This window comes from Moschus berezovskii, chromosome 24 (genome assembly GCF_049115385.1).
Source record: "Moschus berezovskii isolate FMDL1 chromosome 24, NW_MosBer_1.0, whole genome shotgun sequence".
NCBI lineage: Eukaryota > Metazoa > Chordata > Mammalia > Artiodactyla > Moschidae > Moschus > Moschus berezovskii.
The window spans coordinates 57,923,247-57,940,055 of record NC_142483.1 but is presented as its reverse complement, the minus strand read 5'-3'; the positions used below and the strand labels follow the sequence as shown (position 1 = coordinate 57,940,055).

At 40.8% G+C, this 16,809-nt stretch overlaps 1 protein-coding gene across 7 annotated transcripts in view; it reads left to right on the top strand.

The window, feature by feature from the left end:
* The first annotated feature begins 7,832 nt into the window (after nucleotides 1–7,832).
* The window catches only part of RBMS3 (RNA binding motif single stranded interacting protein 3), an 841,063-nt gene continuing 832,086 nt past the window's right edge, over nucleotides 7,833–16,809 (top strand). For 4 of the 7 annotated variants that reach the window (XM_055414770.2, XM_055414766.2, XM_055414760.2 and 1 more), the window contains exon 1: nucleotides 7,847–8,824. In XM_055414770.2, coding sequence (XP_055270745.1) covers nucleotides 8,750–8,824 — 75 coding nt within the window. In that variant the 5' untranslated portion in view covers nucleotides 7,847–8,749. Of the gene's footprint in view, nucleotides 8,825–16,809 lie in introns of all 7 variants that reach the window. The other 3 variants (XM_055414768.2, XM_055414762.2, XM_055414764.2) reach the window with 3 other exon arrangements.

Here is a 16,809-nt window from a genome sequence, read left to right as displayed (position 1 = left end):
TGATGAAAGTGAAAAAGGGGAATGAAAAAGTTGGCTTAAAACTCAACATTCAGAAAACTAAGATCATGGCATCTGGTCCCATCACTTCTTGGCAAATAGATGGGGAAACAGTGGAAACAGTGACAGACTTTATTTTTGTGGGCTCCAAAATCACTGCAGATGGTGACTGCAGCCATGAAATTAAAAGACACTTAATCCTTGGAAGGAAAGTTATGACCAACCTAGACAGCATATTAAAAAGCAGAGACATTACTTTGCCAACAAAGGTCTGTCTAGTCAAGGCTATGGTTTTTCCAGTAGTCATATATGAATGTGAGAGTTGGACAAGAAAGAAAGCTGGGTGCCAAATAATTGATGTCTTTGAACTGTGGTGTTGGAGAAGACTTTTGAGAGTCCTTTGGACAGCTAGGAGATCCAGCCAGTCCATTCTAAAAGAGATCAGTCCTGAGTGCTCTTTGGAAGGACTGATATTGAAGCTGAAACTCCAATACTTTGGCCACCTGATGCAAAGAACTGACTCATTTGAAAAGACCCTGATGCTGGGAAAGATTGAAGGTGGGAGGAGAAGGGGACGAAAGAGGATGAGATGGTTGGATGGCATCACCGACTCAATGGACATGAGTTTGAGTAAGCTCTGGGAGTTGGTGATGGACAGGGAAGCCTGGCGTGCTGCAGTCCATGGGGTCATAAAGAGTCAGCCATGACTGAGTGACTGAACATATCATAATATATATATTTACATATATATATTATGAGATGGCATAGGTGTGTGTCTGTGTATTATATATATACATATATATGTATGTGTGCATGTATGAGTTGACTGGATGGTATCACTGATGCAATGGACATGAACTTGGGCAAACTCCGGGAGATGATGAGGAACAGGGAAGCCTGGCGTGCTGTAGTCCATGGGATTGCAAAGAGTCGGACAAAACTGGGCAACTGAAAAATAATATATACATATATATAAAGAGCTGACTAATTGGAAAAGACTCTAATGCTGGGAAACATTAAAAGCAAAAGGAAAAGAGAGTGGCAGAGGATGAGGTGGTTAAATAGCATCACCCACTCAATGGACATGAACCTGAGCAAACTCCGGGAGATAGTGAAGGACATAGAAGCTACTGATGTGCTGATATGCATGCAGTCCATGGCGTCTCAAAGGGTCAGACATGACTTAGCAACTGAACAACATCTCATAGAGAGAGAAAGCAATATATTTTAAGGGGTTGGCTCACATGCTTGTGGGATCTGGCCAAGCATGAAAGTCTAGAGTGGGCTGGGAAGCTGGAAATGCAGAGAAGAGCTGGTATTAAGTCTCCAATTCAGCTAGTCTGGAGACAGACTTCCTTGTTGAGGAACCTCAGTGTTTACTTTTAAAGTCTTCAGCCGATTGGATGAGGCCCACCCACATTATGGCGGGTAATCTGCTTTACTTATAGTCTACTGATTTAAGTGTTAATCACATCTCAAAGACACCTGACAACAACATCTAGATTGGTGTTGACCAAACAACTGGGTCTCATAATCTTGCCAAGTTGACACATATAACTGTATTAACAATCACAGCTGTCATCCAAGCAGATTTTATGCCATGTGTTAGACATACGTGCTCTTTCTTTCTGGTTTGCTAAGAAGGCATAACTGACTTATTTAGAGTGTTACTATATACCGTGCATTTTATGTTTTAAACACAAAGTTTTTCTCATCCAGTTTTGGAGTAAAGCATATAAGATTTCCATCAAAGACTCTGAGGAAAGAGCCTGAGTTTGAAGCTTATACAGAGATGAGACAAGAGTGTTCCTGTACTATGTGATAACTGGATGATGTGGGTCAGGTAGTTAAACCTGCTCTCTCTCAATTTTCTCAACTGTATAGTGTGAAAAGTCATACCCTATTCCCAGGTACTTGGTTTTGTTTTGTTTTTTTTATTGAGGAAACATTTATTGGCATTGCCTACAAAGTCTAGTATGTAGTTGGCCATCTGTATCTCAGTTCTTTTACCTCTTCACCATGTTTCTTTCTTAACTAGATAATCCAGCACCCAAGTGCCCACTCCAAGTGGTCAATGAAAAAACCCTTTCATTCTGAATGTTGAGTATGATAGAAATTTTCCTCCCATGGAGAGAGACAGGTTTGATCCCTGGGTGGGGAAGATCACCTGGAAGAGGAAAAATGGCAATCTACTCCAGTACTCCTGCTTGGAGAATCCCATGGACGGAGGAACCTGGTGGGTTGCAGTCAATGGGGTCACAAAGAGTTGGATGTGACTGAGAAACTGACACACACATATGTATTGATATGTGTGTGTGTGTGTGTGTGTGTGTGTGTGTATACTTTTTTCATATTCTTTTCCTTTATGATTTATCATGGGACCTTGAATATAGTTCCCTGTGCTGTACAGTAGGACCTTGCTGTTTATCCATCCTGTATATAATAGTAATCCAAAACTCCCAACCCACCCCTCCCTCACGCACTCCTCCTTGGCAGCCACAAGTCTGTTCTGTATCATAGAGTCTGTTTCTATGTCATAGAGAAGTTCATTGTGTCATATTTTAGATTCTGCATGTAAGTGATATCATAAGATATTTGCTTTTCTCTCTCTGATTTACTTCACTTAGTGTTATAATCTCTAGGTCCAACAATGTTGCTGCAAATGGAATTATTTCATTCTTTTTCATGGCTGAGTAATATTCCATTTATTGTATATGTATATATACACAAATACATACACCACATCCTCTGTATGTTTATTTGTTGATTGGCATTTAGGTTGCTTCCATGTCTTGACTATTGTGAATAGTGCTGTTATGAGCATAAGGGTGCATGTACTTTGAATTACAGCTTTGTCTGGATGTATGCCCCAGAGAGGGATTGCTAGATCAGTTTTTTGGGGAAACTTCATAATGTTTTCCATAATGGCCATACTAATTTACATCCCTACCAGCAGTGTAGGAGGATTCCCTATGAAACTTCAGTTTTTACTTTTTGTATATATGTCTCATTTCCCCATCTATGATTTCCTGTAGTATGATGCATTAACCACTGATAGATAAAGGAGATGTTTTCAGATAAACATTTATTCATTTATTTAATACACATTCATTAAGTTCCAAGGACTGTTTAGGTGCTGGGGATACAACAGTGAACAGATTAGATATATCCCTTCCCTTGCGGAGATTAGATATTAGTGGAGGGGATACTCAAACAAAGAAACCAATGAATATAGAATCAAGCTACAAGTAATGTGGGCTTAGGGTGGGCTGGGTGATGCTCTGGTAAGTTACTAGATCTCAGTAATATAATCTAGCCAAGGTTTACTTCTCACACACGACAAGTCAGTGGCTGGTCCAGGTGACTGTTCAAGGCAGCTGTTCTCAGTCGTCTGCAATGCTTCCTCCATATCAGCACTTGCTTGCCCCATTGAAGAGTGTACTGCAGAATCAACCAGCAAGCAGCAGTTCAGCTTTTATGAGTGTCACTTGTACTTTGTATTTTATTGTCCATAGCAAGTCACGTGACTATTCCTACTTTTAATGGAATGGAGAAATGTGAGACTTGCTAATCCTAGTGGTAAAGGAGATCCACACAGTATTGAATGATATGAAAAATATATGTTGAAAGGAGGTCCATAGTGTGCATTTTCTTAAAAGACAATAGAAGCAAAATAAGCATAAACTTTATGTATATCATTGCTTAGAATTCTCATAAAGTTCATATGGATTTCCGAAAAAAGTGAATCAACTTAAAAATCTGTAGTAAGTATTGTTTCAAACTGGTACCCAAATATGAGACAAAACAGTAAGGTTGTTAGTAAGGGGTTGATGTTTGATAGACAACTGATTTGTTAAATCTACTTGAGGACAAGGGCAATGAACTATATTTATACTGGCACAGTTTTCTTAGGCTTGGGCCTCAATAAAACTTTGTTGAAGTTAGTAATGTTCATTGTCTTAAATTGTTCTTGCTTTTCCAGTCAATTAACTATCTTGAACTATAGTCCATTATAATTTTGTCTTGAGTCTTGAAATTTTCTTCCACGGCCAATTGTGGAAGAAATTGTCTTTCTTCCAAAGACAGTAAAAATTGTCTTTATCCACATCAATATTTTTATATGCAATTATACTTTAAATTTGGACCACCCATACTTGAATGGTAGTCTCTTCCTTTTAATTTGTCTCAGACATTTTCTTAAATGTAAGATAAAGATTCAGTGGGAGAGAGGAAAGTTGTAATATTAATGTTGGAATTTGCAATTGAGGGTTTTGTCTTTAAAAAAAAAAAAACAACTTGTATGTTTCATACTTATTTGACAGCTGCTGGGATGGAGAAGTATTTCACAGACTTGAATAAAGACAGCAGGAAATGCCACAATGTTTTTCTTTTAAGCTTTACTTAAGGTCATGGATGCTTTTCTTAAAGATAGAAGAACAGAATACTCGCTTTCGAAGATAGTATGATTATGGTTTTTCCTTATATTTCTACTGTTCTCTTATTTTTAACTAAGTCTTTGTAATTTATAAAAATAAATCATCCAGAGAGAGGACCTAGTTCTTCACTGAGTGGCTAGGTCAAGGGCATACCAAGAGTCTGTGTCTGTACCCGATTGACCCTCATTTCAGTACCATCACTCTGCCTCTGACATGTGTCTGAAGCGTCCTCTCAATTCTCGTAGCCAAGAGGTTGTCTTAAATGAGTGTCTCTAGTCTGCACTGTGAATCATGCGCATCTGTAAGAGTCCACGCCCTTTGATGCAGTTTGCTGCTTTTGGATTTGTACAAAATTTGTTTGGTAGTTGGCAAATGGGACACAGCTGGCTTCTGATTTAGAGAGTGCTTTAAACTCGTTACCTCCTACCTTAACTTGATCATTTAAATGGAAAGTGCTGCAGCTCCAACAGAGCAGACATGATATAAAAAACTATTTCTGACATGACTATCTTGCCTCCCGAATTGCCATGGCTACTGGGATCTCTGACGGAAAATAAAACTAAAGAAATGAACAAAACACAGGTTTTAGCGTTCTCCCAAGGGCGAAACTGTCTTTACATTATTTAAGAAAAGCTTTAAATGTTCAATGAATGTTTTTAAGCTAATGACAATTGATGCCCAGAAAATACCAATAATCCAGTGGAATAGAATGGATTTTGGAAAGTGGCAATTTGTGTGGAAATTGCTCATAGTATTGACATGAGCTGGGAACTCTGCATATCAGCGATCTGTGCCTGCACTGGGAGGAGTTATCTATTTGGTCTTTTATTCGTAAATAAGTCCTTTCCCTTTAAGGAGCATCTGTGCGTTTTATTATGAATGAAAGAATACTGCTGTCCTTTGTCCAAAGTGGCCATGTTGGCGGAAGTCCTCTAGGATCCTGATCTCATGGGTCTTGCAGTGGGAGGAACCCCAGCCTGTCATTTAGGAGGCCATCATTCTGTAGTTGAAGATGGCGAGGTTTAGAATCTGCTAGAGTCCCAGCGGTAGTGTAAACTGTAGTAATTTAACTTTCCCACCAAATTCCACCAAGGCTTGTAGATCTGACTGCAGCCTCGTTCCCTTGTCTTTACTCTCACTTGCTCGCTTTCAGCCCCTGAACGATTTTTGGAACATTCCAAAGACACATGCTTGCTGCCAGCCTTTCTGTTCTTGCTGGTTTCTCAGCTTAAGATGCTCTTCCCTTAAGATGCTTACTGCATCTCTGTTTATGCAGGCTCTGTTTATTGAGCAGATCCAGTAAGTGCTGAGGTGTTGTCAGTGCTTCCCATGCTTGTCTTGGTGAATTCTCTTGATGACAGCATGAACTGGGCCGTGGCACTGCGTGTACGGGGCACCTTGTTCTCATCTCTGTAGCAGTGCATCCCCTGAACCCAGAGACGTACTTACAGATGGGTATGATTTGCCTTAGTGTTGTTCCTCACGTTTATCTTATTGGTGGTGCTAGTGGTAAAGACTCTGCCTGGCAATGGAGGAGGCCTTAGATCTGGGTTCAGTCCCTGGGTCGGGAAGATCCCCTGGAGGAAGGAATGGCAACCCACTCCAGTATTCTTGCCTGGGAAATCCCACAGACAGAGGAGCCTGGTAGGCTATAGTCCAGGAAAGGGTTGGAAAGAGTTGGGCACGACTGAAGCAACTTAGCATGCACACATTCATTCTTCAAACATGGGGCATCCCTTTGGTGCCAGATGCCATGCCAGTCTTTAAAAGATGAAGGTAAACAAAAATGATGAGACTCCTCTCCTTTCTTGCTTTCCCTGATGCTTCTAGAGCATCACAGAAAAAAAAAAAACAAACAGCAGTTCATAGGCAGCAACATTGGATAAACATAAAATTAGGGCAAATAACAGGTGCAATGGGGAAGCCAGGGTTCACGGAAAGCTACTGGGCAGGTGTTATCCATACTGCGACTAGAGGGTGGGCCAGAGGGTCTGGTGGAGGTTGGTCTCAGGAGAGGCCTCGGCAGAGGGGGTGATCAAAGGCCCTGAGGGCCCAGCCCAGTCCTGAAAGCCAGTGTCACTCAGGCATCAACAGCGGCAGGGTCTCCTATTTGCATCTGGAGAAGATGCTGGGTTTTCAAGTGACCTGAAAACTATACCAGAAGGCAGGACTCCATTGTCTGAGCAGTGAGATGCTGCAAGCGATTTTGAAATCAGTGGGATTTCTCTTTAGTACTTGCTTCTGTTGACTGTCTGCAGCCAGGTGAGTTGGAAGAAGTTCCATTTTCTAGATGAGACAAGTGAGGCCCAGAAGAGCATATAAACAGTGGCAGAGATTTAATTTTCTCAGTGACAGGGCTTCAGGGCTTTTACCCCTACTCTCCACCCTTTCCCCTTCCTTTCTATGGGCGTTCTTGCCCAAAGTCAAACATAAACTTCTGTATACACCATCCTGATTTTGATTTTGTCTCCAAAGACCCTGTGTGCACTCACAGGGCTCCCAGAAACCAGACCCCCGCGGGAAGCTCACTGCCCACAGGGAGGTAGGGCTTGTGAGTGGACGGACACCGGATTGTGTGTGGGACCACATCCTCTGATCTCCTTTTCTAGGAAGCTGGATTGGTACCAGGAATCTTTTATCTGAAAAGGCGACTCTGGGCTGGGGAGAAGAGAGCGGGCTTGACAAAGTCGAGAGGAGTTCAGCGCTGGTCTGTCTGCCCACGCTCTGGGCATGCGTGAGCCCTCAGCAAAACACAGCTGGCATGTCTAATTTTAGCTGTGCCTGCCTTGAAAAGGGACCCTTTAAGGAAATATATTTTCTCTGAAACAATTTGTATTATAATGTAGCAGCTGATAGACATATCAGAATACTACTTGCTATTGGTGGAGAAACACTCTGCCAAGTGATGATGATTTTTGTTCTTTTTTCTCTGTGTGTGTATGTGTGTGTGTGATGTTATCAGGAAAGTGAGCAAAGGACCCGTGAATCATAAAGAGATACACAGTAAGAGAAACATTGCTTTTATTTATTAAGATAATGATAAACCAAAGGTTTATCTTTTGATTTTTACAAAATGGATGTAAGGATCAGAAGGACTATATCTGCTATGATAAGTTGGCCATGGCGATCTGACGATGCCTGGCTTGTTAAGAGCGGTCCTGGAGTCGACTCCAACATTTCTTCAGTACTTAGCGTCCTCCATAACCTAAGTAAAAGGTTAGTTTCTAAAGCAGGTCTTGGATTCATTTGGCTTTAGTGTGTTCACAGGTTTTGAAAGCATCCGGGACACACTTTTTTCCATTCTCACCAGCGAGCTCAGTCCGTCTGCCTGGATTTTCCCCCTTTCTGTCCCTTCCTCCCTGCGTCCTCTGGTCCCTCCCAGGGTCTGCCGTGTTTTGTTTCGCAGTGTGGCTTACCTTGAAACTTGGCAAGCAGAGCGGAGAAGGCAGCTCTCGTGCGGGGTGGATGGAGGGACGGATAAGGAACCATCCACCGCCCACATTTGAGTTTCCTGGGTTCAGCGGCAGCGGCAGCAGCTTTGCTACAAAAGCCGCTTTGCTATTCGAGATAGCCAGCAGAGGGAATCGCAACTTTGCTGGCAGCAGGGGTTGAAGCAGCCTTTTTTTTTTCTTGGAGGAAAGACTGCAGCCTTCTGGACTGCGTACGCTGCTCCCTGGAGGGGCTCTCCGGGTCCCACCCACTGGCTGGAAGGAGGGGACGTGAATGAAAGGACAGGACAAGCCCCGAACACCATGTCACTCTGGGAGGGACACAGCAGCAACTGAGCTGTGCAAGGTTTTTTTTTTTTTTTCCTTTTCCCTTTTCTTTTTCTTTCTTTCTTTTTCTCCCCCTCCCTTTTTGTTTTTTTTCTTTTTCTTCTTTCTCTTTCTTTCTATTTTTTTTTCTTTTTCTTTAAGGTGGGGAAAGAGACACACAGGAGACAGGAAGCTGATCTGCAAGATTTCCGAGTTCTGCTAAAAGGACTTTGATTTTTTTTTTTCTTCCTTTACAAGCGCTGGCAATTGACATCACTACGGACAGCCCGGTAGAGAACAAACTGCCTCCTCCCAAGTGGACCCCAGGCGTGATCTGGGGAGACTGTGTGGGGTTTTTTCCTACGGATCCCCGCCTCTTTCTCTTTTTGGTGTGTTTCTTTTTAAAATTCTTGCTGTGTTGGAACTAGCGAGTGCTGGAAGACTCTCGGAAGCCTCATCAGTCATCGGGACTGTCAGGAATAGTGGTTCCAGAGGAAGCTCGGCCTGGGGCACATAGCCTGTCATCCAGTTCCCTGCCTCGGAGATAGCGATTCCAGCTACATGGGCAAACGCCTGGATCAGCCACAAATGTACCCCCAGTACACTTACTACTACCCTCATTACCTCCAAACCAAGGTATGGCGTGCCCCACAGCCTGGCAGCAGTGGGGCGTCCTTCTGCACTTGGGGTGGGAAGCAGACAGGCGTGTGAATTATGATTAACCGCCCCCTCCCCATATCCCCACCAGCCCTTCCTGCTTCTTTGAAATTAGTGACATAGCAATGGAGTTAATGAGACCGAGAAGGGGAGAAGAAGAAAGCGAGCCCAGAACTGGGGCTTCCTCTTTAAGCAGAGATAATAGTTGCCCTTGAGTTCCTTTGTTGTTGTTTGGCCATCTCGATGTTCCTGATGCCCGCCGAGCCCTCGGCAGATGGGCAGGGTTGTTAAAAGGAGATCATAACAGTGATGATCGGGCACGACAATACAATTTCAGGCGCTTTTCTGGTGAGCTGTTCTTTGTTTGTGGCTCTGAAAGGGTTCTTCCCACTGGATAGGACATGCCGGGGTTGGGGGGGACTCAAACTTTTAATCGTTAAGTGTAGATTGAAAGACAGGAGTGGGAAGGTATACAGCAGCTAACTCAAGTCTCAGAGTTTGTTTGGGCGCATTTTTGATTTTTCTATGGTCTCAAATATTTTATTTTATATTGAAGATGGTCAGAATGCCAGAGAGTACATTTAGGAGCTTCACCATAGATGTTCTTTACTTTTAGAAGCTTGGTGTTTCTGTGTTGGCTACCATCAGAAGGCCTGGGGCTTGAAAGGGGATGAAATAGAGTGATGATAATTAGACATGAATTGGTTAAATAGTTTAGGCTTTCCGTGTGTGCTCCAGCAACCGAGAGGGGGCCAGTGGTAAGCCCACGTCACTGAGCAGTGGGTCGTGCCAACCGTGAACTTTATCCTGCAGTTCAGACATGGTAGACTCTCAGGTGTGAAATCACTGCTCCAATTTGTCAATTACGTCGGACTTGATTTTGGGGGAGGGGTGGGGATGTTGCCTGTTTCCCCTTGAATGCATGGAGTGTATTTCTTCATGCATGATATTATTTTGCATTGCATTAGCCGTACTCTACTGGGCTCTTTATAATAAATAAACACGCAGGGAGTGAACAAGGAGTGCCTGAGTGATCTGAGCTGTCACCGGGTCTGGGTGCCCTGGTTAAGGTTTGGTGATCATGCCGTGGTTAACTCTCATTTACCCTCTCTCACCAAACAATGCCTATTTGTAAACCAAAGCAGGCAGCAGACTTTCAGTATTATATTAAAGATTGTTCTTTTTTCACCTTCCTTCCTCAGTCGCTCTATAATTTGCCCTGCCCCTGCAAGGTCGACTCACACTGCTTTTTGCCTTTGTGAGCGTTTAGTTTGGGCTGCTGCTGAAATAAATAGACCAGCCCTCCTGCTCCATCGGCTGGAGTTTTAACCCTTTGGGGGATTCCTTAAGGGAATGGCAAAGCAAGGACAAGTTACAAACAGGAAATTTATAGTCATTTCTCATCCCCCAAAGAAACAAAAACAACACACTCAAGGGTTGCATGAAAAATATCCAACATTCCATCCCTTTTAGTCATTTGGCTAAATTTTTCCAAATGTTTCAAAATTCATGCTTTCTTTTTTGGTTCTTATTTTCTACCATGAAGTCTATTCAGAAAAGAAACTTTGCATCAAAATGAATGGAATAAATGGAATAATGGCTTTTTGACTTAAGATTTCTTTTAACCTATTACTAGCAAGAAATGATGTCGGGCACCTTATGGTAAAGATACACAGCCTCACTGGGGGGAAGCATGTGTGTGCGTATGTGTGTGCATATGTGTTTGGGGTAAAAAGGAAACATGGGGTGTTGAGGAAAAGAGATCCAGAAAAACAGAGAGGGAGTTTACAAAAAGTAGTCTGATTTGGGATCTTTTGCAGTTTAGTGCTGTGTAGACAGGGAGCATCTGGATCTTGTTACTTTCAAGTGAGTCAAAGCCATCAACTTCTGGAACATTTTTAGAAAAGTTAGATCCATTAGGCGACCTCAGCTGATATTTGGGTAATCAGGTCAGGGTGGTAGAGTGTATAAGATCAGTTACTCTGGCTATCATGGTGGTTCATATTGATTATTACATTGTAAAATTCTGACAGAGCTGTGAAGTTGTCAAGTATTATTATGGTGGTTCTGAAATGATGGGCGTTAATGACATTCCTGGAAGCTGAAGATATGAAAATATGCCCTCTATGGGAACGTGGGCATTCAGGGAGGAGGAGGAATGGTCAATGTACAATATTTTAAAATATAGGAACTTTCCAGCGGTGTGAACGCAGTATAATAAAGTCTCATCATGCTCCAGTATAGTGTGAAAATAACTGGGCTATCTTAGTAGCACTTTTTTGCTCCCTTTTCACTTATGTCCAAAAATATAATCTATAGTAATTTGAAGGAATTGCATGCATCTTAGATTTATTTGGTAAACATAGGTGGAATTCCATAAAATCCACTGTCCTTCCTGCCTTAGCTTGTAGGAAGAATCCAATTTTAAAATCATCTCTATTTAAAATCACACTGATACATAAAGAACATTTATGCTTGATAAAATTAGAATTCTATGGTTGACAACAAAAATCATATTGTGGTGACACCATGCCTTAAAATATTCTCTAAATGCAGGTGCTTTTAACTCAGGCACAAAAGCCATTTGCTGACATTAGTTTTGGGTGGAAAATCTTCATGGGATTTTACAGAACTAAAATGTTTATTATTGTATTCATTTAGAAAATGCCAAAATACTGAGACTTCGTTTTCTACCTAAATATGTATGTCAGATGCAGCTACTATTCTCTTATGATAAAAGAAAATGAAAATGGATTTTGAAATAAATGCATTTGTCTTCCATTTCCTCAAATGCACTTAAAGTTGTAGAAAAAACTTGTGATACTTCCCCGCCTATTCTGTTCCACTTCTTATCTATCACATTAGAGTCAATCTCTTCACTTTGTTGCTTAGAAAAAAAGAAAGAAAGAAGATATTTATGCTTTTCTTTCTTTGAATAAATTTCCAGATGCTTAAAATGTTATATTAGAAAAACATGAGTCAATCAAACAAACGGAAAATCCATGGCTGACTTGTAGCTATACCTTACTCTCCCAGACCTACACTTAAAATTGTCACTTGTCAATTTTCTTTTTGACCAATTTTTTTTTCCTACCCAAAGAAGAAATTTCTAAAAAGAACATTACTTTTGTTTAGAAGTAATGAAGAAATCTTGGTGACATGTCACTATATTTAAATAAGAGACATAACTGGATTTCTAAAAATAAGTTTTAGGAAACCAAATTTGCTGTTGGAAGACCACCCAGAATAATTAAGTTTTAGAGAAAAGAGAACACAAAATTGTTTCTTAGCTGAATGATATGTAATGATGTGTGATTAAGTTGTCTTGTAATATTTCTCAAGGATTTTGTTACACCTTATTTCCAATAGCCAACCTGTTGCTCTTATCTTATGATCTAGGGTGAATTTCAGTCTGAATTTGAGGTACTTTGTGGGAGGGGGTTTCTTGGAAGAACAAGTTGAATGGGGCAAACTAAAATGAGTTAAAATATGGTCACAACTTGGTCAATCGATATTTTGTAGTTGAGAAATAGATATTTCTCTCATATGTGATATTTGGAAGACTTTAGTCATCATGAAACTTTAAAATTCATCCAGGGACACACGAAAAGTTTGTCTTTTCTTCCTTTTCCACACTTACACCAAATCACTACATTTCTCCCAGTTTAGTGCAGCTTCCCATCAGTCTGCCCCCTGACTTTGGCCATCTGCTTCCCGAGAAGACCTTGAAGAAAGGGGTTCAGACTGCAGTACCCTGACAAGGGTTCCCTAACTGGTGGGTCTCAGATTCTGCTCAGAGCCTGGTGTGAAGTTGGGGTCAGGTGGAAGAACAGTTCTCCACCAGCACACTGACTTTGAGCTGAATTTCCAGCCATCTGCAGCTGGACAGCTGCCCAGCTCTGAAAGTCTAGCTGGAGCCCAGTTGTGCCATGAAAAGAGCAGATGCTTGCAAGCACAAGGCTCAGGAGGTCGGCAGAGAGAGGGAGGCTCCTGTGGGGCCAAGATACTCTTACAGATGTGAATGTACAGATCCTGCAAAAGCAAAACAAAACAACCCTTCTTCACACATTCCTTGCACATGAAAACACAGAAAATCTTGCAGAGGGAGGGAAGGAGTTTAGAATTTCCTTCGTACTTCCTGTCCCAGATCTGCATTGATAGTTGGAGTTGGTAACTTGCCAGTTACCAACCAGTTTTGTACATTTCAGCCTTGAAAAATCCCAAGTACTGTTTTCCTTTGAGAGGCTGAAATGTACAAAACTGGTTTTCTAAAAATCTTCCAGCAAAAGAATTTTTAGGAATAGCTCCAAAAGTTTCTTTCACTGTAGGAGGGTGATACAATAGTGTGAAACGATGATCCATTGTGCCTCGTGTTAGAATGTATACTATTATAACTGGTTAAAAAGAATGTATACTATTGTAACTGGTTAAAAAGAATGTAAACTATTGTAATTGGTTTTAAATGAGAGAAACGGAATAAGAAGCTACCCTCTCTTTTCATTTTCTTTTTTTCTTTTACAAATCTTTGTTACTGTTGAAGTTCTTTTCTCTAGTGTAGTCATCGTTTTCACAACACTAAGTCTGGTGCCTACTGAAAGGAGTAGAAAGGTAAGAAAGTTCATGATTTTTTCTTTTCCGGAATAATCCCAGACTTAAAAGAAACACCATGTATATTGCTTTGAACAGTATCTTTCCAACACATTTTCCTTTCACTTTCTCTCAATTTGGAGAAAAGAAAAAACAGAATTTCAACTCAAAAATATTTCCATGAAGTAGTAAAATGTAGTTGAGTGTTGGAGGTAGAGGCCGTGTGAGGAAGAGGCCAAAGAGAAGGGAGGATGCACGTCATTTCAGGTCTCTCTGGCTCCAGGGATTCTGAAAAGCTTTGTTTTTGTACTAATATGATTTACACAATCCTTTCTGACATTATCAGTCTCTTTGGCAGAGAGAGGGCTCAGTCACAATGATACCCAGGCCAGATTCTAAGAAAACCAGGCTTTTCCTTTAAAAGAAAGTCTTTGGAGTGTTGGACTTCTTATTCAGAATAAATGGTTGATGTTTATCCAAAATTGGCTTCGAGTACTACATTAAAATTGTGTTTTGTAACAGTCTCATAAGCCACAGCTGTATGTGATTAAATAGTGTAATATCAAAAGCATGTGAAAAGAGACATTTTTATGCTATAGCTGTTCACAGCAAGAGTACAGATGGGGCTGAGGGGAGACGAGAGCAGAAACGCACTTGTGTGTTGTGATAAGTGTGTTGTTGAGGATATGAGTTATGATACGTGTGTGGAGGGTACGTGCTGCTATTTTTGGCAGCAGTGGGAAAAATGCTGAACTATTTTGGATGTGATTAAAAATATGCTCTTTGAAAATGGAAACTGACAAAATACCAACTTTAAATATGGAATGTCATTTCGTCGCAAAATGCATAGTTACTGAATAAATGTGAAAGCAATGCAAATGGAAAGATAAAAGTTATTCTCATGAAGCACACATTCAAAAAGCAAAAGTGAAGAAGTTTTCCTTTTCTGAAATAATAAATACTTCTCTTCTTCTTCTTTTTATTTTTTTGCTACTTTTAATATATGGAAATATTGTAAGAAAACCTGCAGGCCATTTATCCCTAAACAAAAGAGTGATAGCAAGGATCCTCAACTAAGAACAATATAGGTGGCAGTGTGATTCTTTTCTAAGATGTCTGAAAATATGAAGTTAGGGTATGAATATTAATCTTTTGTTGCTGGTGTCAAAAATTACATAGTCACACAAGGAGACACAACTTTTGCTTCTATTTCTTTAGCAGATATGTTACAGTGAAGAGGCTTTAGCTGTAAATTTTTTGAAAGAATGTGTGTTCATGGAAACTTTAATCTCTAGTCTTCTAGAGATTATCAAGCTACAGGACTACCAATACTAAAGATTACTAAATTAAGTGATCATTTTCAGGGCCTTGAAAAAGCCTGTAGAATTGGCTGTTGATTTTCATATGTCAAACATTCAAAAGCAGTTTTAAAAAGTCAAAAAGAGGGGTGGACCGAGATAAGTTGAAATCAGTTTTTTTTTTTCTTTTTCAAGGTGGTATTGGCAGAGAATTTGTTCACATAGCATTTTTTTTCTGTGTGGGTTTATTGATCAGGAAATACATAGCACATGGACTCATAACTGAATGCACTTTTGCTGTTCAGAACATCAACACTAAAGGTTCTAGAGAATGGAGAATGAATTTTAAGACATTCATCCTGCTTTTCTTTGGGGGAATTCTCTGATTTGTGTGTCAGTGAGTTGGTTTCTGGGACAAGTTCCCTGCGATCCCTTCTAGGGATCCCTTAGTGTCTGTGGCTCTTGCTTGGAGATCAATGAGGCTGCTTCAATGTGTTAGGCGTGTTTAGCAGATGAGCTCGGATTTGTGCCACTGATTTTTGTTCGGGTCCTCAGTGCTTTCTACAGAGCAGATCAACTGCTGCTTTGTCGACTCTGGAGACTTGGCACACATAATTACCTGCATCCTCCACCACATCTAAATCCAGTGAACCCAGAGAAACAGCCCCGTCACCATCACCCAGGAGTGGTTGGAGAGCAGTTCCCAGGGGTGGGGCCAGGCTACAGGCACTATTTAATCGCCCTTGTTGGCTTTGTAGTGGTTCAGGTTTTCTTTCTTGAGTGCGTAAGATTAGGCCGTATCCAAAGACTTGCTCTCTCCAGGGATCATGCATGTTTGGCTAAATCAGTTGATCTCATTAAGATCCTGACAGCCCTAGTTTCATGAATGAGTCTAGGAGCTCCTGTCCATGTGGAAATAACAATCGATAGAGGAAACGTTGTTTTGACTAGAGTTTGCCAGTCCCTGAATTTCTGAATAGTAGGCTTTAAAGCATGACGGGAAAAATGATTTAGTAATCAGAATGAATGGTATCGTAGGAAAAAAATCATAACTTCTCCAGGACACATAAACAAAAGCATTCTCTTTTCCTCTTCTCACTGGGTACCCTTCTGAGTCCTCCCCAAGTCCCTGTGAGCTGAATTAATGAAAATAAATGGAACCTTGAATTTTGTTTTTATGAATGACTGTGCTATGCTTAGTTGCACAGTCATATCCAACTCTTTTCGACCCCCTGGACTGTAGCCTGCCACACTCCTCTCTCTGTCCATGGGGATTCTCCAGCAAGAATACTGGAGTGAGTAACCTATCCCTTCTCCAGGGGATCTTCCTGACCCAGAAATTGAACCGGGGTCTCCTGCATTGCAGGCAGATTCTTTATCAGCTAAGCTACCAGGGAAGCCTTTATGAATGACTAAGAAATACCAAAATTAAGCTAGACTACATACACAGTCAAGGCAACTTTGATAATGTTCTTCCCTGTTGTGTGGAAAATAAGGTAAAACAGAAGAAAACTGAATCTTATGATATTCTAAATATTGGTGGTAATTGTTTTGGGCAACTGATTTTTAACTTGTTCTAGATGGTGCTTTCCCCTCATTATACTGTAGGGTTAAGACATTGGCATGTATTACCAGATGCAGGGGACCTTTTCATTGTCTCATCCCTAACTGGTGGTTTTCAAGCTGAGTATGGATCACATACAGAATTTAATGAGGATTTGGAAGGATTCTTCCTATTTTTATCTGGGGACTGCTGTCTATTTATCTTAGTCATATTTCTGATGGATGACAATTTAGTGAAAAGGAAAATGGAAAACAGAATGCTAACTATCTGGTTTTCTGGAACTACTGAAGATTTCTTGAAAGCGTTTTGTATGTAGGCGAGTCATATCTGAGGCTGTAATGATGTCTGTACACTGTTCAGTGATCCCCTCAAAACAGTCACAGAGATTGGATGGTGGCACCCTGAGTATCACTTAGAAATAAGATAACTTAAAATTCAAGAAAATATACTTCTTTTTTCTTCTTCTTTATTTTTTAATTTCTTTATTTTCCTCCCAAGCAAATAGTCCCAAACAG